This window comes from Gobius niger (genome assembly GCF_951799975.1).
Source record: "Gobius niger genome assembly, chromosome: 7".
Classification (NCBI taxonomy): domain Eukaryota; kingdom Metazoa; phylum Chordata; class Actinopteri; order Gobiiformes; family Gobiidae; genus Gobius; species Gobius niger.
The window spans coordinates 29,435,325-29,456,359 of NC_136858.1; the positions used below are offsets into that span (position 1 = coordinate 29,435,325).

General features: G+C 42.1%; 1 protein-coding gene across 5 annotated transcripts in view; it reads left to right on the top strand.

Annotated features, from left to right (window-relative positions):
* Nucleotides 1–15,165, top strand: part of srfb (serum response factor b) — a 34,767-nt gene extending 19,602 nt beyond the window's left edge. The window contains exons 3-8 of one of the 5 annotated variants that reach the window (XM_079559772.1): nt 5,237–5,471; nt 10,342–10,494; nt 11,067–11,168; nt 11,579–11,773; nt 12,002–12,078; nt 14,221–15,165. In XM_079559772.1, the coding sequence (XP_079415898.1) occupies nt 5,237–5,471; nt 10,342–10,494; nt 11,067–11,168; nt 11,579–11,773; nt 12,002–12,078; nt 14,221–14,316 (858 nt within the window). In that variant the 3' untranslated portion in view covers nt 14,317–15,165. Of the gene's footprint in view, nt 1–5,236; nt 5,472–10,341; nt 10,495–11,060; nt 11,169–11,578; nt 11,774–12,001; nt 12,079–14,220 lie in introns of all 5 variants that reach the window. The other 4 variants (XM_079559773.1, XM_079559770.1, XM_079559771.1 and 1 more) reach the window with 4 other exon arrangements.
* Nucleotides 15,166–21,035: the final 5,870 nt, after the last annotated feature.

Sequence of the window (21,035 nt, forward strand, 5' to 3'; positions counted from 1 at the left end):
CACGTCATAAATCCGGGTTTCAGTTACTCTGCTTTTCCTTATTACAGTAAGTGGCACATTCACTTAAGTCGCTCAGTGTTTTTTACTCCACTTCTTGTTTTCAGTGTGGCTCTTGCCGTGTGGCCGTAGAGCTGCTCAGTCCATCAATCAAGCAATACATTTTTATTTGTATTGCACGCATCGCAACTGCTTTCCCTCCCTGCTGTAACCTTAAGATTCTCTATGATTTGTCTAAAGTACCGTTTGATTTAAACCATTAGTTCTCAGTTTGTAAGTAGGGACTCTAAAGTGGGTCATTGAACCTTTATTCACTGAGTGTTTTATGTTTTACTGTATAAAATGGACGATTGTGTGTCCCGAACCAACTGACCGAAACAGCCTAAAATGGTGGATGAGGCACATTTTTTGGAAAGAAGTTGTACTTTTCAATACACGTAATCACTTAGTGGAGACACCAGTTTGGGGGTGATGGATAGTTGACTGCATGGGGGTCCCAGCAGCAGGAAATGGCTCATGTTTTGGCTACATCACTTGTCCCAGGCCTGTGTTGGTCCAGAGGAATGCATTACACCCGAGCGACTTATGTTTACTATGCAACGCCTTGACTCTTAGTTAAAAGCCTGTGCTGTTTATAGAAAAGGCTCTTGAACCGGCGACACATGGGGCAGGGCGAACAAAGGCACTGGTCACCCACTTGCTGCCTCTATGTGGGTCACACTGATAGTAGCGGGTCTCTTAAGATTAGCGCATCGTCAGAATAGCTCTGATGATATACCCCGCGCCTATAGTAGCCGTGGTATAGAAACAACCTCAAAAGTGAACTTATTTAGAAATGTAAACCGATTGTTTCTCGGATAAAAAAAGTAGTCTTCAGTTCAGGCTGATTATATAAGTTAGTAAATGTTCTATATTAGATCTGTATTCGATGTGGGTCTTGTTTTTGTAGCCTGACATGTTTCTACAGCTAACTTCGTGCAATCTGCCTCGGAACAGTCACATGATATTGCTGTGAGCGTCTTGTTTACGGTTTAAAACAGGATTTGGCTTTGTCTTCCTGCCAAAGATGTAAAATCACAGTACCATCCTCAGTCTGACTGGACAGTATCCAGGTTTGGGAAAAGGAAAACGCCCCTGTCCTGATTTATCGTTCCACAGGAATTCTTCCATATTTCTATGGCCTTCTTCATCCATTGACAATGTTTAAAGGGGCTAGATGCAAGTTGGCCATTGTGTACTCACTACTGCCACCTCAGGTCATGCGTGTAACTGCACCTTCCATATTAAAGAGGGGGTATTATGTTTTTTTTCAATCACATAGCACCAGTCTATATCACACTACAATGATGACCAAACCTTCTGTTGGTCTGTAAATGCAGTAAATTAGAAAAACTGCCTTGTATAAAATTGCTTTCTCAAAATGTCTGTAGCGAATGTCTTGAAATAGGCCTCTGTCTCTTTAAGAACCTCTGACCCTTTCCGACACGCCCCCTCCACACGCTGTCTGTGGCATCAGTGGGGAGGGGGCTCTGCTGAGGAACAGTGGTTGGTTACTCGGCTGGTGATGAAAGCTCGGAGGCTTCTCCAGGAGGTGGGGGCGTTCCTAGGAGGACTCAGGCAAACCTATCCCTAAAATGGCTGCCATCAGAGTTTTTACAGATTACTCAAAAATATGTGAATGTGCCAAGGCAACACTTCAGGCATGTTTTTTAATGAGGAAATGACATAATAACATGATGTAAAGCTTGAAAAAGTCGATTTTGCATAATACCCCCCCTTTAAGCTCGTGCATGACGGTAATTCGGACCCATTTTAAATCAACTGACAAGACATGCAGCATCTTGTGACTCTTCAGGAAAAGACTGCTGGAAAACAAAACTCGGGGCTGATGTCAACCTTTAAAAAAAAAAAAAAGGGAAAAAAAAAGATCAATGAATACAATGATTGAATTTGGAAATCACAGATTCAGTCTCACAAAAAAGAGTGAATTGATCAGTTACTCCATGATTGTAATCACCCAAAGTTAAGTCAACAATAGAGCTATATTAAATGAAGTGATTAAAAGCAGGATCATGAAGAATCTTTACAGACATTGAATAAAAGTGAAAACAAAAGTGTGGTCCTATTTCAGTCAGATTGTGTCCTGTCATTTTTCACTCTGTCCCTGAGAGAGGAAGTTTCCTCGTACTCGTGTATTATCATCTGCCTCCTGTCTCTGCCTCCTCAGCTGTAAAGGGTTAAATCTCGAGTGAGGAGCTCAGGTTTCCATCCAGCTGTCTGTCCCCTCAGCTGTTTGGTCGCGCGCCCCCGTCCTCCTCCCTTCTGTCCCAAAGCCCCACGCGGCCTGTCTGCTGCTGATACCACTGCAGTGATGAGTGAGAGCTCTGCCACCGAGCCGTGACCAGGCAGACTCTGAGCTTCTTCAACATACTTTCTCACAAGTGTTAAGGACAGCAGTCGTGCACTTGTTCAGAGCCACTTCTAAGTTCATAGAGAGGCGTTATTATTTCAGAATACAAACTGATCTATTTGACATTTTAAATCAATATAACCAATGATTTTACTAACTACAGTAGCTGAAAGTGTTCATTTGTAAAACGTGCATGTGAAGAATTACGACGTGTGGAAGGCTAGAAATGAAGCTGTTCAAATTCAGCTTCCTCTTTCTGTCACGGTTTGAGAGAAATCATCATCGCTCCTTTTTGGTCGACGGAGCCCTGGGAGTTTTGCTCGTGCTCCTCCCCATTCGCCTTTTTTCCCCCTAGTCTGTGTTTAACTAAAGCGGTAACGGACCTTGGACCATCAAAGACCACTCGCGAGCGCCGAGCTAAACTGTTTGCAAAGGCTCTTGTAGAGTTTTCGTTTGTCTACATTCTGAGAGTTTCTTGTACAAGACGACACCTGCTCAGCCATCTGCAAAGCCACGCGGCCGATGCCTTTGAGCAAACGGCAATAATCCACCATTTAGTGAAATTAACAGAGCAACTAGTAACTTAAACAAATACAACTTTTACTATCGGGGTTCGTGAACGTGGGCAAGATTGACCTTTTTAAATAAACGTCCGCTTATACAAAAAAAACATGCTTTCAATACCATTTAAGGCTCAGAAAGTTTATTCCTAACCAGGTGCTGCTACAGTATTGACCGGTAGATGTAAACATGTCATTATTCAGATTGATATAGCGATTTGATTAAACATTAGATTAATAACACAGCCTTGGAGCTAGAGAGAGTGAGCGGTACTGAGAATCCCGACTGTACCTCCATCATGTGTGTCGGGCCTTATCAGTGCAGCTTATCCTGAACCCTGCACCTCTGGCCCGTCTAATCAGTCACATATAAAGACCAACACGGCTCAGAGCTGCGGGCACGCTCTCACAGGAGCTACTGACATCGTCCTGATCCGGGATTAGAAACTACAGCGCTGTGGTTCTGAAACTTTTCACACCAAGTGCTACCTCGTAAAGTGCATTGTTGTTTGGCTTTCGAAGGACTACCAGAATAAACCCAGACTGAACCAGGTCTACATGTAGACCACAATGCACTTATGGCTGGACTAGATCATGTCAATCAATCAGATTCAGGGTGAGCCTTGATGTTGAGTAGGAAGATATAGATATAGATATAGACACAAGTTACTGAATGGATCTGAATGAGTCTAGGTCTGGGGAAAAGAAAAACACTTGTTATAGGACAGGGGTAGGCAACATCAGGCCTGGGGGCCAAAATCGGCCCTCCATCATCAAACTCTGGCCCTCGAGATGATTTTGAGAAATATTATGACCCAAATCAGAGATCATATGCCTGTTAAAGTACTCTAGAAATGTTAAAAATACTGTCAATTCCTTAAAATGTCTTAGCAGAGCACCCTTTTAGGCCATAATCCTAAAAGAATACTCCTCAATAGGTAGAAATGAATTTAAATCTACTTGAATTAAGAGATTAAATCTAAAGTTGGAGTAGGGCTGCTCGATTATTGAAAAAAAAAATAATCACAATTATTTTTGTCATAATTGAAATCTCGATTATTCAAACGATTATTTGTTGCCTTTAAAAAAAAAGTCCATCTTTATTTTATTTATTTATTAATCAAAACACTATGATGTTTTATGTTTTCTGGACAGTCATAAAAGTACAAATGAGGTCAAGTTTGCCTTGATTAAAGAGAGGTCCCTGTTTCACACCTGCCCCCTGCTGGCCAGCCCTCACACCTGCGCAAGTAAACTAAGCAGTGCGGCCTGATGACATCATCACACAGCGCTGTTTGTTTTTATGTCAGGCAAAAGCATGAGCCATGGCACGTGAAAACCGAAGGGAAAATAATCCCTGCGGCCTGAAATAACACTTTGCAAAAAACACTTTGCAAAACCAAAAAAAAAATGAAAAAAAATAAAATAAAATAAAAAAATAATAATAATTATAATCGATTTTTTGCGGTTAAGCTAATTTTGTAATCGTTGACTGTTGTAATCGAAATCTTAATCGAATTTCGATTAATTGCATAGCACTAAGTTGGAGTTGATTTAGTCTGGCCTTAGAGCAGATAAAACCTATTCTTGCCAATGGAATAATTTGGATTATTTTGTATAATTTCAAGTGAATAATAAATAATTTTCACAGTAAAAGTTTTTTTATTTATTATTATTGAACAATGCCTAGTTTCAATTTGACAGCTATACACTCCACAAATACTGTACGTGCCACCCCATGACGCATTACAGGGCTGGCTTTGTTCATGTTTGTGTCCATGTCCATTAATATTAGTATGCGCTTTCTTTTGTGTGTAATGGAAATGGCCGTGTGTTTAGATGCTCTGCCTGACGCCTACCTCCGCTCTCATCTCCAGCCCACTCACCAACACATCCTGCTCCAGCGCTCACTGCTTCTTCACAGAGTCCTTTGCTTTGCACCGCTTTGTTTCGGCTCACTCCCATTATTAAATTCACGCCAAAAACCTTGCGCTCCGTTTTGGTCACACGCGCGCAATGGCGACAAAAACGAATCTTTATAGATGAATGTAGAGGTTTAGCTACTTGGAGAGTTGATGCAGATTAGAAGCAAAGATTAAAGGTTTCCTGGCATATGCATTTAAATAAGGTCTGTGGCGTTTCCATAGTGTCCAACAACGCCCCCGTCAGTGTCGCTGTTCCACATGTCCTACGTAAAAGGCGTTTCTTAACCATCTGCTGTGCGTCACTCCACAATAACCAAATCTTGTCCCTCTTATTCTGTTTTTAGGACGCCCTGAAGCCCACGTTCACAGTCGCTAACCTGCCCGGGTCGACCAGCAGCACCCAGGCCACCGTACCCACCACCTCCACCACGATGCAGGTGAGCAGCGGGTACCCCATCACAAACTACATGGCTCCAGTGTCGGGCAACAGCAGCATCAGCGCCAACGGGACCGTCCTGAAGGCAGCGGGGGCGTCTGCGGGCATCATGCAGATTCCAGGGGGATTCACCTTCATGCCCGGTATGTCACTCATGCACAAATGAAATGGAAATTAACGGAAAAGCAGCCAAAAAACCTCCTAAGGAAATACGTTTTCGTATCTGGGACAATCACGAGTAGCAACAGAACTGCTCACAAAAACATTTCAACCATTCACTGCTGACTAAATCTGAGACATTTCTACCTTTTAAACCTATTATCAAAACTTCTACTACTAGAAGCAACACCACAGTAGTTTGGTGCATTTAATGAAAAATAGAAAATGATGATAATGATATAAATGGGTCTAATCAAAAATCCCAAAATGGTGAGCAATTTAGAAAGAGAGTGAGTGCATCAATGGGCAGGTAAATGCAGCAAAAAGGAGTCCTGTGCTCTGCTAAGATCCTTGGCTTGACTTGAGAAAAAAGGAGGAGCTCTTGGGCACTTCTGACTTATTTTGCAAAAGTGCTTTCTTAGAAATTGAACGAGGAGCATTAATACATTTCAACCTTGTTCAGGCCTTCATCGTGGCAGACCAAAAATCATGAGCCATTTGTTTTTTCATCAAATGGGAAGAAAAGGATTAAAGGGACTAGATGCAAGATGGTCATGTTATACTCACTACTGCCACCTCAGGTCTTATGCGTAACTGCAGGTTCTATATTAAGCTCATGCATTGACAGCACTTCGGACCAAATTAACACCTTTATGAGTGACAGTGCAGGATTTTCTTTGTGCCTGAAGTGTTGCCTCGGCACATTCACGTATTTTTGAGTAATCTGTGAAAACTCTGATGGCAGCCATTTTAGGGATAGGTTTGCCTGAGTCCTCCTAGGAACGCCCCCACCTCCTGGAGACGCCTCCGAGCTTTCGTCACCAGCCGAGTAACCAACCACTGCTCCTCAGCTGAACCCCCTCCCCACTGATGCCACTGACAGCGTGTGGAGGGGGCGTGTCAGAAAGGGTCTGAGGTTCTTAAAGAGACAGAGGCCTATTTCAAGACATTCACTACAGCCATTTTGAGAAAGCAATTTTATACAAGGCAGTTATTCTAATTTACTGCATTTACAGACCAATAGAAGGTTTCGTCATCATTGTAGTGTGCTATAGACTGGTGCTATGTGATTGAAAAAAGCATAATACCCCCTCTTTAATATATTGTGGCTTCTTGCGATACAAATATTGCTTTACCGACTACTGTGCTAACAATGATTTGTCGTTATAGTAAGTCCGACCTGATAAATGAGCCGTTCAGTTCTCAAAGCACCCACCAAAGGCCACTTGAAACCAGTTATTACAATATATTATCCAACTAAGTTATTAATGAAAGCAGTCTGACTCATGCCGCGCTGCATCGTATAAATCCAGTCCGCGGTGTTATTCTTCATCTCCTCTTTACAATGAGCCTGACACCCCACTCACGGCTTCATGTTTTGTTAATGCCACAGCGCCGCTTATTAACTAATTACAATTTGAATGGCACCGCGGCGTGACCCTGTAGCCGCCATCTCCGGTCGGTCGCGCTTATTTCTCCGAACTATTTACATCTCACAACAGCCCCTCCGATCGCCGGTCGCGCTTAGCCCTCTCCGCGTAACCAGGAAGTTTTAATTGGCAACGCTGGCTTTGGGGACGGGAATAATGAGGTGAGGGGGGACACAATGGGCCGGGGCAGAGAGGCCAGACCAATACGGGAGGTAATTAGTCATGAATATTCAATGGCTCTGAATGAAATTATAATTGAGACGTTCTTTTAAGGAGACGTTGGGCCTGAACCAGACATGACCCAGGAGCTAAGGGGAGCTTTATGGATGCGGTCTGCAGCACATCGAGCATTTCGGGGGTTTGTGTTCACGAACCGGCGTCAAAGGAAGTGCAGCGTAATTGGCTTAGCTGGTAATTGACAATCAGGGTGTATTAGCGCAATACGCAGAGGTTTCCTAATTCAGAAATCCACCTTTGTAAGTTATCTCCAGAGAAGGAGGAGAAGCGGCGGTCTATTCAGCGGCAGCCATTGGGGATCGGAAAAAAAACAAATAATGAAATTCTCAATTCTGGTGCGCCTACAGTTTGAAAGACGCTCTCTGATCTTGGCGACATTTTCCCCAGCGCCCTTTCCAGAGTCTTGTCAAATAATGCTGACAAAGACTCGAAAAAAAAATGCCTAAAAACCCGTCTCCCCGCACACACACACACACACACACACACTTTGAAATGCTGATGCAACTCCGCCGTAAACGTCTGAAATATCTTTGTCCAAGAACTGCTTATGTTTAAGTGTCTGACCCGGGAGAACCTGGCGTCGCTGCTGAGCAAAATGATCGATGGTGAATTACCCGGTGGCAGGTGACACTTCAGTCGTTTTCCAGTCGTTTCCATCAGCGCGAGCTCGCACCCACTCGTGATATACGGCATCAAATGACTACTTCACACCTTTTAGCTCCTCAACGCGACGCTTCCTACACCTTTACCGTCATGCGCTGAGCATCTCTGAAAGCCTGTGGTGTTCGGAGCAAAAGTCAGACACTAGTTTTGCTGCTCAGAGAAAGTAATACCCAGTCCAATAAGAGACTGTGGAAAAGCTAAATAAATGTGTGGACCGTGGATCTGAATTCAATGTGACTTTAGTTTCCCTCCCAACAACCGTAACAAAGGTGAAGTTGGACGTCGTGGCATCCGTCACAGCTGGTCTCTCTGACACGCGAGGCTCTAATGGCCTCTTCGTGTGTGAAGCGGCGGCTCACGGACACTTCCTCCTCCTCGTGACCCTCCCCTGCACCACCTGTCTGCCACATAACTGCCATACCAGGTGCCACTCTCTGCCCCCAGCGCGCTGCCTCTCTCCCGCTCCCTCCTTGAGCGACTGAAGCCTGAAATCAGTCGACAGCTTGCGAGGGTCTGTCCGCTGACCGCAGCAACTGTCCTCAAAACATGTGACCAAACGTGGGGGCGGAGCTTGCACGGACAGAAAACATGTCGCTCCAATGGATGAAATATTTGGATGGGAATGTGTAAATCCGCTGCTGTGTGCTGTTTTCCGATTTGTTTTTGCCACTTCCCTTCCATGTACGGTGTACGCTGCAAATACCAAGTGTCTATAATTAAAGCCATGTCTAGCTTTTGGTTTTGCTAACCAGGTTTCAGCAACGCTCATAAGCAACTGACATTTTTAGCTTAAAAATAAACAGAGAGAGGGATGACATTTTATTCACCACACAGTATACAGTATATCTTGAATATTTTTATCCCCCAAAGGTTTGCAGCCCACAGATCATTACGTTAATCTTAAAAAAGTCACAATGCTTTTCATATTTGAGGAAAACTGAAACTAGAACCTGTCCAACCGCCTCTAAGAACATTCATCACATTTGTACTGGCTGCCAAAGTGTCTTGCCCAAGGACTCAACAGCACTTTATGAACAGGGGAGAGTGGGTTTTAAGCAAACAACTTTCAGCTTATAAGGAAAACTGCTCACATGAAGCCCATTGGAGCAGTTTGTGCATAGAAATAGCATTTAATGGATGACAACATATAACAACATATAACATATAACAACATATAAGTTTTCACTTCAGCCTAAACCCTTTTGGTCGTGTTGTTCACTAAGAATTGGAAATGTATTTACGTTTAAAGGAATGAACTGACCGAATAAACTACTACTACTACAAGATAAGATGTTTGTGTATATGGCCGGATAAAGTCTTTTAAAGTCAATTGTTTTGTGTATAATATTAAGACGCACCTTTTAAAGCCTGTCTGTTTTGACGTGAGGCAGTTACAGTGTCATGCAGAGCTGTGAAAGTTCATTTCAGTTCCATATTTTTAGATTTTGATACAGATTATTTTTTCCATGAAATCAGTGAGTCACTCTGACATTATGGCCAATATACATTCACGAAGCAACAGGCGGCTTCATCTGCTTCAAACGCGTGACTGCACCGTCACAGCCGCACGTCCGTAATATATTTAGATATTATTGACATGCTGCTCGACTCCCACAGTAACTTGCCAAACAAGTTTCAACACTATATGCCATTCAATACCAGATTATTACGTTGTTATGGCATTTTCAAATAAGTTATTGATGTAATTGATATGTCTGCGTTTGAGCACTCCTGTTTGGTTTTGTTAAGTTTGAAAACCTATTTACCACTTTTCCTGGGTTAGTCCCGCTTTAGTCTAGAGTCGAGGTTTATGATCATTTTCAGGCTGCCATTTTCTTGTAAATTAAAACACTGCATGTTTCTTAAATTTCATCTCGCTTTGCAAAATTGTGTGATTTTTTTTTTTTTAATTTGAAGTTAATTTATGATAATCTTCACATGTTTGAATTGAGACTGAGGTATTCCATCCGTTTGATAGTGCCCTGCGCCACTTACAGCTGATTGTATCAATGCCGCATGTATGTAGTAGGAATTAAACATTTCTACTACATAAAGTAGACTCCAGGAACCATAGTAGATCCCCGTGCTTCGTTTAGGGTCCCGCTGCCGTGCTTTTTGCCCTGGGAGCGCACACTTGATGTAGTGACTTCATATTGAGCTATCACAGTACCAGTTTCCATGGTGACTATAAACAGTTTTTATGGAAACAAAATTAGCTTTAAATTCGTTGGACTCGTCATCTTTGGCTTAGTGGAATACCCCACCTCTTGATTCAAAACGGCTGTAAACATTTCTACTTTGCTGAACCTTTTCTACATCTCCCCCTCCCTCTGTTTCTCTCCTCTATTCCCGTCTATCTTACCCCTCTTTCACTTTCTCCCTCTTTCTCCTGTCTCTCTTTTTTTCGTCCCCTCTCCTTTTCCCTCCACAAAACCCCCTTCTCTCTCTCTCTTTCCCTCTCCCGCCTCTTTCGGTTCTCCCCCTCCTCTCTCTGGCTGGTTGCCCTGTCCTGTCCTGACAACAGCGGGCACCCCTCTCCCCCCTGGCACCCCCACCATCCCCCTGAGCCAGTTGCAGTCTCACTCTTTGACGCTTCAGGGGCAGCACGGGGCCGCCCCGGCATCAGCGCAGGGGCAGCAGGCCGTCTTCCGCTTCCCCGCCGCTGTTTCACTCACAGGTGACACACACGCTGCCCTCCGCCCGCTCACGCTAGCCACAGGCCGTCACTGCTAATGCTAATGCTACCACTACTTTACCGCTCTGGGGAAACGAAGGGTTTTATTTAAATAAGAAGGGACTCTGTCTGCAGTGTCTCACAGTGGAGAGATTCACTCCTTACAAGGTAAAAATGGAAAGAAGTGTCTGCTTTTCTTAGTCCTATTTTAGATTTGGATTTTTGTTAAGATTTAAATGATAGGTTTGGCACAATTTTCATCCTCAATTCATGCATTAGGTGTATTTTACCCCTTGATTAATCACGAAAACTCCTGCTTTGCCAGACAGGCTGAGAGCTCAGACACCAGAGTGAGCAATAATCTCACCAAGGACATATTTGAACGGCCTCCTCCTTTTCCCAGAGCTGTTTTAAAATGAAAAATCACTAATGAGTCATGACTGATCGACAACTGCTCACACCACTAACCTCACACCGCTCACACTTCCTGACATCTGTTTGCTTCTTTGGGCGTGTGTGTTTGGGTTCAGTGACTTATGGAAGCTCGAATGTTGCCCCCTTTTGTCCAGGAGCAGGCATCCCACAGCAGCTGCAGGCCATTCAGGTCCATCCCAACACGCAGGCCAATAGCAGCGACAGCAGCCCCGAAATCTCCCACTCCTCCGCTAACTCCACAGGTGTGTACCTCAATGGCTTATTATTCTATGTGCACTTAGGATTTCTGTTGTGTTCTTGAGCTGATGTGACCAACAGTTTCCTTCCTGGCTCAATAATGTTTAAGTCAATCCTCCTTTAATAAAAGCCCATGGTCATACATTTTCTTAGTTTGTGATGGGTTAATGTTAGAATTAGAATTAGTCATATATTTGTATGTATTCCAGTACAGTATTTGTCTCTTATTGTGAGAAGTTTGTTCCCATAGAAACCCTTCCTAGAAAGCAGCTTTTTTTATTCTACTGTCATTGAATCAGAAAGAAGAAATGGTCTCCTTCAGTTGTTGCACAAAGTAAAAGTCGTCTATTCTGTTACTCCCCCTGGTGGCTGCAGTGTGAACAGACCCTCTCATTGAGTCTCTTGTTTCCCGCAGCAACAGTGAGCCTCCCGGCGACCATCGTCACGTCGTCCGTCCCTACGTCGGTGGCGGGTCACATGATGTACCCGAGCCCCCACACGGTCATGTACGCCTCCAGCCCGTCGCTGGACGGGGGCCTGGCCGTGCTCAACGCCTTCTCACAGGGCACCTCCACCATGCAGGTGTCCCACACACAAGGACAGGACACAGGTGAGAGGCTGCAGACCAGACTGGTTTCAAGTTGGCTGCTTTAGCAATATCTATCCACAGGAGGAAAAAGAGGTTATGCCATTTTAGTAGAATGATTCATCGTCTTTACTTTGTACAAAAACAATCTACTGTGAGCTGCTTTAACAGGGCAATTTCAGATCAATAAAATCTTATCTCCCCTCTCTCTTTCTCTCTTTTTTCTTTCTTTGTCCCCCTCCCTCTCTCCAGGTGGTGTCCAGCAGGTGTTCCTCACGGCTCCTCCCGGGACGGTGCAGATCCCGCTCCCCGCCATGCAGCTTCACCCAGTACGGCAAGATCTGCATTTCACAAGTGAAACTCTCAAATTCCCCTTTGCACCAGCAGCATGTCACTGCACTAATGCTCAAGTATAACAGCACCGTCTGCCACACGAGGGCCCCGGCCAGGGGGCCCCGGCCAGGGCCCGGCTTTGGTCTGAATGGGTTTGAATGGCTTCACACAGTCAAAAATACCACAGTGCATGGAGAGTAGGATTTAGGGCTGCGCAATAACAGAAAAACAAATTATGATATATATATATATATATATATACGATGATTGTCTTGAATATTGCTAAATTTTGCTTAATTTCAACAGTAAATACTAAATCAGGACTAAAATTAAGCTATAATGGAAACACATTATGAAAATAGCGACTAAACCTGAATGAAAGAACATTTTAAAGTTACCGTGTGTCAGTCTCGGTCTGATGGAAGACCTTAGCGATTGTGATATTGTGTCACCGACACGAAAACACCAATTTGGCGAAACGTTGTGCAGCCCTAATAGGATACTTGAAATAATCTCACTTAAATATTTAGTGTACTGAGGTCAATACTTGTTTTATTGGCTGTGTTCATTATATTTGAATCTAAAGTTTGTCTTTGTTGGTTATCTGGTGCAGTGCTGCGGTGTGGAGTGGCAGGAGATCTGATATCAGTCACACCCCTTTCTGATGGATGCAGCTGGAAATACAAAACTATTTTTGAATGAAGTTCTCAAAGTAGCTTTTTGTGTCTTGTTTTCTGTGCCAAGATAATTTTTATGGCTCATAACGCAGGGACAGCCACAGTGAAGAGAACAGTCGTGAATATCGAAAACTACTGAACTAAACCATTCTGAGACTTGGTTATTATTAGTTTTTTGGTCAGCAGTGTTTTTTCACTATTGCACAACAATGGAACGGAAAAAAAACTTGAGCCCATTTGGCATCAACTCTGAGTTGTGCCAGTTTACAAACATCAACACTTTGTGTCTCCGTGTTCAGTTTGTCCACCGAGTTTAAACTTGGTATAATCTTAAACAATGATGTCCTCTGGTCCAGAGATGTTTGAATATCACATTTATTAATGATGCAGTGTAGCTTATGCCTGATTTTATTGGATTTTTTTTCTTGTAGTAGAATAACATTTGTGTCCCTCAATATAGGTATTAGTGGAAAAAGTGTGCAATGCCTCCAATTATAGATACTTTTTTATTGATTGTGAACTGGCAGCGTCTCTGAAATCGCCCATATATGGTCATGTTTGAAAACAGTTAAAGGGACACTGCGTAACATTTTGGACTATAGTGTTGCCATCAGTGCAAAACACACTCAGCTCAACACAGAAAAATGCTATTACTGCAGGGAATAATCAAAGAATGTTTTTTGATGAGAACCTAACCTATTTTAATCTCAAATTCTACTGATTTTAGTCACATCTCCATGGAGACGACCTGGAGACGTACCCACTCCTGGTAAAGTTACAGTCATGTCTTAGGAGAGCTGAGCTGCTCACAGCAAAAGCTCATGTTTGTTTGTACATTTATGAGGTATTTTTCCAAAGATGAAATGATCTATCATAAAATAAATGCTAGTATTTCAATTTTATTTGTAAGTGAAAATCCTACGCGGTGTGGCTTTGAGGAAAACAATTTGGAGAAAAATCTAAACTTTCTTTAATTATTCAAAAACTACTTTAACAAACTGTAAATTATGAATATAGTTTTCTGCTAAATAAAGAAACAAAGACATGGAGAGGAGCGAAGTGGATCACCAGCTAGTGCTAGCTACAACTGCCGTTTTTTCACTTCTACTGAACAATCTGCAGTGAAAATATCCATATGGGCCTGATTTACTCTTTATTTATCTGTGGTAAATAAGTCCCGCCCCCTTCTATGACGCGATGCCGTCTGTATCTATGACAGTATTTCTCCTTGAAAGTTGTAAAACGTGCTCATGAACTCATAAATGGCTGCTAAAAATGCTTTACATGAGTTTTGACCAAAAATATCAGTTTGTAAACCAAAACGTTAGGCATAGGGCCTTCAACCTTCTGGGATGTCCCACAGCTCCACAGTGAGGGGTGTCGCCTCAGCCTCTTGTTTCCTGTATGTTTCTGTCATTTATGAATCGGGGGTTCATTGCTGACAAACCTGTCCTCTTCCAGATGGTGATTGGTCAACAGGCGGGCGGCAGCAGCACTAACCTCACAGAGCTACAGGTCGTCAATTTGGAGGCGGCGCATAACTCGAAGGGCGACTGACCTCCGCCTCTTTAAACGGGACGCCCCCCCCCCCCCCCCACGGCACTGAGAGACGTCCCGGGACAGAGAGGGACACGGGAACTGACATCTCTATTTATTGATGCCTTCCTAAAAGCTTCACATCACACTTCTGAATGTGACTTCTGCGACACGTATTCACACAGTCCTGGGCATGTGTGGTCTTCGACAGTATGTTTTGGTAAATGTATAAATATATATATATATAGTTTTATCGCATAGGAATTATATCACTACATCCCGCGTGTTGGATGGCCTTTTCTATGCTGTAGATTCTGATATTTTTGTGAATGGTGAGAAACGCCCACACTTCGCTACGATGTGCCACACGCCGCCAAAGAGACTTGAGTTTTGAATGTGGGCCCGTCCAGCACATTCATCAACGCATTAGGAACGATGCTTGTAAATGCGACGATTAGAAAACCGATATGTACATATTTTTCTAACTTGTATTTTTAGCCTGGTTTAGTCTGTGCGAGGCATGTAGGTGTTTTTTACGTAGTATTTTCCTTTTTGTATGTACGAGACAACTGTTTGCATAAAGGGTTTATTTAATACAAGTCATGTTCACGAGCTGTAACTGCGGAGCGCGGGAGGAGTTCATGGACCGTCCCGTGTGATGCATCGAAAACGCGGGGTTCACCCTATATCACGGTGATGACAAAAGGTCTTTTCTGGAGTCGCTGACCTGACCTTGAAGTCCAGGAGGTCGGTGTGATTCAGCTGAGTGATGTAACTTTGTACGAGGAGTTTGTGAAGCTCCGGTAACTATGACAATCCTAAAATCGAACTAAAATGTAAAACTAAAAGCACTGAAACTGATGCAGAAGAGCTTTGTACGAAACATAGACTTTTACTTAATATGACAGATCTTTTCAGTTCAGACGTGAGGCACAAGAGCAGAGCCAGAGTCTGACTAAAGACAAACTCTGACTTCACAATGGAACCAATAACATTGACTCGAGTTAAAGTTAATGATATGGGTCGAAGTGAAAAGTAAATGCATCTAGTATAATAACTACCTTTTATTAAAAATGTAGTTGTTTGAGAAGTTTGCAATATAAATTTGCAATATATATAATATAGCCCTCGAACCTGCCTTCAGCCCAAAACTGTGCACAACAATGCAGCTCAACCGTCCCGCCCGCCTTCTGAAGCCTGAACCTGCTACGACCAAACTTTGATCATAGCTACGATTGTTTCTTTGAACAATCGCACAGTGCAGTGTGACATCTAAACATTTTCTAAGACAAAATAAAACCGCACCAGGCATTAAGGGACTATCCAATTAAACCTTTGTCCTTCTTTAAAGGGATATTTCAGGATTTTTGACATGGGGCCTTATTTCCTACTTATCCAGAGTTCTTATATTTGAAGAGTTTCGTGTCGCTAGGCTAGTGCATTTCTATGGTATCAGCTAGCCTGCATTAAAAACAGTCTGACCCACAGAGCACCTGAGGCAAATCACTTATAACGCCAGACTAACCATATATATGTCTGTGTCCAGAGCTGGTGCTGGCCCTTCTGGGGCCCTAAGCAAAAATCCACACAGGGGCCCTAAAGTCGCATTTCATGGTTAGTTAACGAAGAGAGAACCCATTTACGGTCAAAAACGGTTCTACTGTGCTGTAGTGCAGGGCACAAGCGGAACATAATGACCTCAATTCAGGCCCTGCCCCTCAATATGAGGTTTGGGAACCGCTGATTTACAACTGACACCTGCACCTGACGGTTATTTCTGTCTGACCACTGAGAATTAGCCTGTGAGTAACTCAACTCGTTTTAGATGGTGCACATTCAGAGAACCAGAGTTATTGTAAGTAACTGTCTGAAAGATGAGTTGAATCCACACGGTTCACATGCGCACAAATAACAACACGTTGATTAATCGGTGAAACAACACCGTAGTTTGACTGAGATGCGGGGCCCTTGCGGCTGCGGGGGCCCTACGCACCTTGCATAGTTTGTCTGTCTGTGTCAATACAGTATTTTTTGGAATATAACTGAATATCACATGAATGATCGCATTTTGAGGGACTATTTTCTAGCAGATCACTCCGCCGCTGCGTAGCTTATACAACCTGATGCTGATCAAATAATTTTAACCATTTTGCATTAAAAGAACTTATATCGACACAGACATTTATATGGTTAGTCTGGCGTTTTAAGTGATTTGCCTCAGGTGCCCTGTGGGTCAGACTGTTTTTAATGCAGTGTAGCTGATACCATAGACATGTGCTAGCCTTGCACTAGCCTAGCCCCACGAAACTCTTCAAATATAAGAACTGGATGAATTTAAGGAAAAAATATCTCCAGAAATCAACAACACTCTGGATAACTAGGAAATGAGGCCCTATGTCAAAAATCCTGAAATATCCCTTTAAGTCATTATCGAACAGACTTGTCATTCCTTGTGCCAAGTGTTCGTTGTGCGTGTTTTAAGACAATGTCCTAAATGTTTCGGTTTTCCTTAGCCCGCACTAAACGCAATGTCCATCGCCATTTCACGGTCTATACTTTAAACTCTTCACATAATTTTTTTTTAAATGGTTGAATAGTTTCCAGAACTCAGAGGAGGGCGGGACCGTTGAGCTCCGTTAGATATTATTACATAAAGGCTTTTCTTCAGAGACTTGAGAATCTTTTGCCCTCACCATTCATCCAACTACTGACCCAAGTCACATTTAGACAAAGAATTGTTAACACTGTACAGACAAAGGCTTCACTGAGTTATTTTTAATAACACGGACCACAGAGTGTATTCACTGCAATACAAAGGTCAGACTAAACGTTGTGACCCTGAGTGAAAGGGTTTAATGCTTCATTCTTAGTTTTGGTTTGGGATATTACCAACTTAACTTGTTGTTCTCCAAGTTGATGTGTTGGAACCAGGACAAATGAGAGAGAGAGAGGGTTTGAGTGAGTTTTGGTCAGTGTGTCTCTAGACCAAGGAAGCAATAGCAGACGCCATAGTGCAGTTTCATACACTATAATCAAAGCTAAAGGTCTGAACTTTAGGCTTTTGGACCAGTGTGATTGAAATACATCAGCGCATCACGGTTTATCGTCCTCGTGGCTGGACATTATGTCGACTCAGTAAAATGAAAATTACGGATATTTTTGTAAGACATAATTTAAATATAGTTTTTTTGGGAGGATGGAAAAAGAATGACCCGAGATTTTTTTGTACCTCAGAACGAACTTTGATCCAGTCACCGCCTTTTACTGCACCGTAGTGCCTATATTTCATCCAGTACAGTACAAGTCACTGCAGTTAAAAAAAAACGAGTGTTATCCAGAGTTCAAAACTTACCAATGTCTTCGTATAAAACAGCCGAGAGACATTAAAATCTAAAGTTCACGTCGAAAAAAAGGGGAAATTGATATAAAAGTTGTGTTTAAATTTGTTATTTTTCTTGTATTTGTGTTTATTGTACAGATGTTTTGTAAAAAAAAAAAAAAAACAAGCTAAAAACGTATCAAAGTGTTAAAAACGACTACATTTCTCGCTGAAGAAGAAGATATTTTTTTAATTGGGACGTTGAATGTTTAAAAAAAGCATATTTGTATAACAGCAGTGGTAACATGAAGTCGAATGAAGTGAAATAAATTATAGCCAATGCCTTTGTGCACGACAGACTGGTGTGTGGACCTTTACGTTATTACGCTCACTTTTGTTTCTATTTTATCATTTATCTCTTCCTTTTTTATGATTAATGCTTAACCCATCAAAGTAATTAGTAGAAAACCATAAAACCTGCCATGTGCACTAACCAATGTTTACATGAAATTAAGTAAAACTCAAGGGATTTAAGCTTCACAAAGAAACCCTGAAATAATCATGCAATACATTCACAGGGTTGCCAGGTATGAGTGGTCCAATCCAGCCAATCACATCTTAACCTCTTAACCCCCGCCTTCACTGAGTGCTTTTTCTCTTATCAGCTTCACCCACTTCTAAAAGGTTACATCTACAGGCCAGAGCAACGCGTCATTTGAAAGCTAAGACCTACAAAACCTATTTAGAAGGATCTTTTTCCTCGCATCATCATCGCTTTTTTGAGGCTTTTCTGTTGCTCTTTTGTCACTTTTTTTGGGATTTTTTTTTTTCATCCATGTTTTCTTTGTTTTTTTGTTGCTATTTTGACAATTTTTTTCCAAGAAGCTTTTAGATTAGAGTAAATCCAAAACTGGAGAAAATGTGCTCAGTTCAAGAGTCTAATCTAAAAGTTTCCGTATCTTTTTTCTCGCATTGTTGCCACATAGTCAAAACTTCCTTTTATTGCTTTTTTGTTGCTCTTTTGTGGCGTTTGTCACCTTTTTCATTACATTGTTGTCACTTTTTCATCACTTTTCTGTCACTCTTTTGTTGCTTTATCATTGAATATTCGTCAATTTTGTCTTTTATCGCTTTTTCGTTGTTTTTGTCACTTGTGTTGCTCTTTTGTGGCGTTTTTGTTTTTTTTATCACACAATTCTCCCTTATAATTTGGTCGCTTTTCTGTTGCGATTTTGTAACTTTGTCGTCACGTTTTTGTCGCTCTTTTATTGCCTTTTCGGCTCATTTTTGTTGCAATTTTGACATTTTTCCCCCAAGAAACTTCTCTCCAGCAGTAAGTGGAAAAGCTGCCCGATTCTATTGAGATACATTGGACCTGGCAACCCTCCTAGGTATTTAATAATAATAATAATGACTTACACTTGTATTGCGCTTTACAAGCCTGCATTACCAAGTTTCTCAAAGCGCTACACTGTCGTCATTATTCATTCACTCCATACTCGGTGGTGGTAAGCTACTATTGTAGCCACAGCTGCCCTGGGGTAGACTGATGACTACATTCGCCAGGCTTCCTTCCTTCCAGGCCCTTCCCTGCTTAGCTTCCAAGGTCTGACGGGATTGGGCAGAGCAAAGGCTTTTGTTGTTGCGTTTGTCACCTTTTTTGCGTTTTTGTCACACATTTTTGTCATTCTGGTTTTTTTTTTTGTCGCTTTTCTGTTGTGTTTTTCTCACATTGTCGTCACGTTTTGTCGCTCTTTTATTGCGTTTCTGGCCCATTTTCTTGCTATTTTGGCATTTTTTTCAAGAAGCTTGACTCCTGCAGTAAGTGGAAAATCGATTCTGTTGAGATACACTGAACCTGGCAACCCTCCTAGGTGTTTCCCACACAAATAATGCTGCCCCCTAGTGTGAGTGCAAGTGAATGGCAACGAAACGCTTGGACTGGTATCGTCTATAATGGACTCCACTATTATAGACGATATAGACTTCAGTTCTGAATCAGTGCATTAACAAAATGGTCAATCAAATCAAACAAAGATGATTTATTTACCCACGTGTTGCCAAAAAAAGAAGATAAAACTCTCCAAATCACTTTGCAATGACTTAAAACCATTTCACACACGTCCAACCACCTCATGAAAGTGAAGTGTCCCTTTTATGTAACAAAGGATGCAGAGTAAAACCACACGCAAATTATGTTATTCAGAAGCAACGAGACTCAAATGTCCGAAATCTACAAAATCTCAAGAGATCCACAGTGTCATAAGGCATCAAATCAGGGGCGTGTCTAAGCGGCCACAAACGGAAAACAATGAGGGATTTTTCAGTTTTAGTCCAGATTTTCATGTTTTAGCTCAATTTTAACCCTGTTTTGGTTCTGATATTGTTTATTTCCGTGATACACAACCCAGTTTCACGTAAACACAGCACAGACGACGTTAGCATTAAGCCTCTCTGCTATACATGCGTTTCCAATGACATCACACATTGTTCCGGCGGCCATTTTGAATACCGAAGTAGAATTATGCAGTACTACAACGAGTAACAATATCTCTACTCAGGATGAAAATGAAAGAACTGAAAAGAAAACCTTTCACTGTGATTTTTACAGTTTGTCATGTCAACAGTCTCAGTCTGAGTCAGTGTTTAAGCTGCTGAAGATGTTAGCATGCTACCGGTTAGCAACTGTCAACCAACTGTCAAAACACATGAACACCGAGGAAATACTACAGTAACAGCTCAGCTCCGACCTCTGTCACATGTTTTATCGAAGGCCAGATGTTTGTGGTTCAGGGCTTTCTCTTGGAGAGGTCAGAGCTGAACTGTTGAAGCTAAATGCTAACCGGTAGCATGCTAACATCTTGAGCAGCTTAAACACTGACTCCCGGGTTTCTTCACATAAACTCATGAGCAATGATTACGAGTACATAAAAATGCCACTGTCAATCATTGTCTTTCATTTTCATCCTGAGTAGAGATATTGCTACATGTTGTAGTACTGCATAATTCTGCTTCGGTATTCAAAATGGCTGCCATAACAACAAAAGTCACAAACGAGGTCAAGATGGAAGCTGCCAGCTCTTCCACGTTTTCCCTTTTTAAATATAGTTACGTGAAGTCTTACACTATAAAGTATAATTACACAAAATAAAACATGTAGATTTTCTAAGCGGATAAAAAGGGGAACTATATTGTACGGCGTAATAACACCAGGAGTAGTTCGAAATCCGCACAGTTAAGTGAAGATATTACTGAGCGGATTTCGAACTACTGGTATTATTACGCCTTACAATATAGTTCCCCTTTTTATCCGCTTAGAAAATCCACAGGTTTCATTTTGTGGAATTATACTTTATAGTGTAAGACTTCACGTAACTATATTTAAATAGGGGAAACGTGGAACTATATTGTAAGGCGTAAT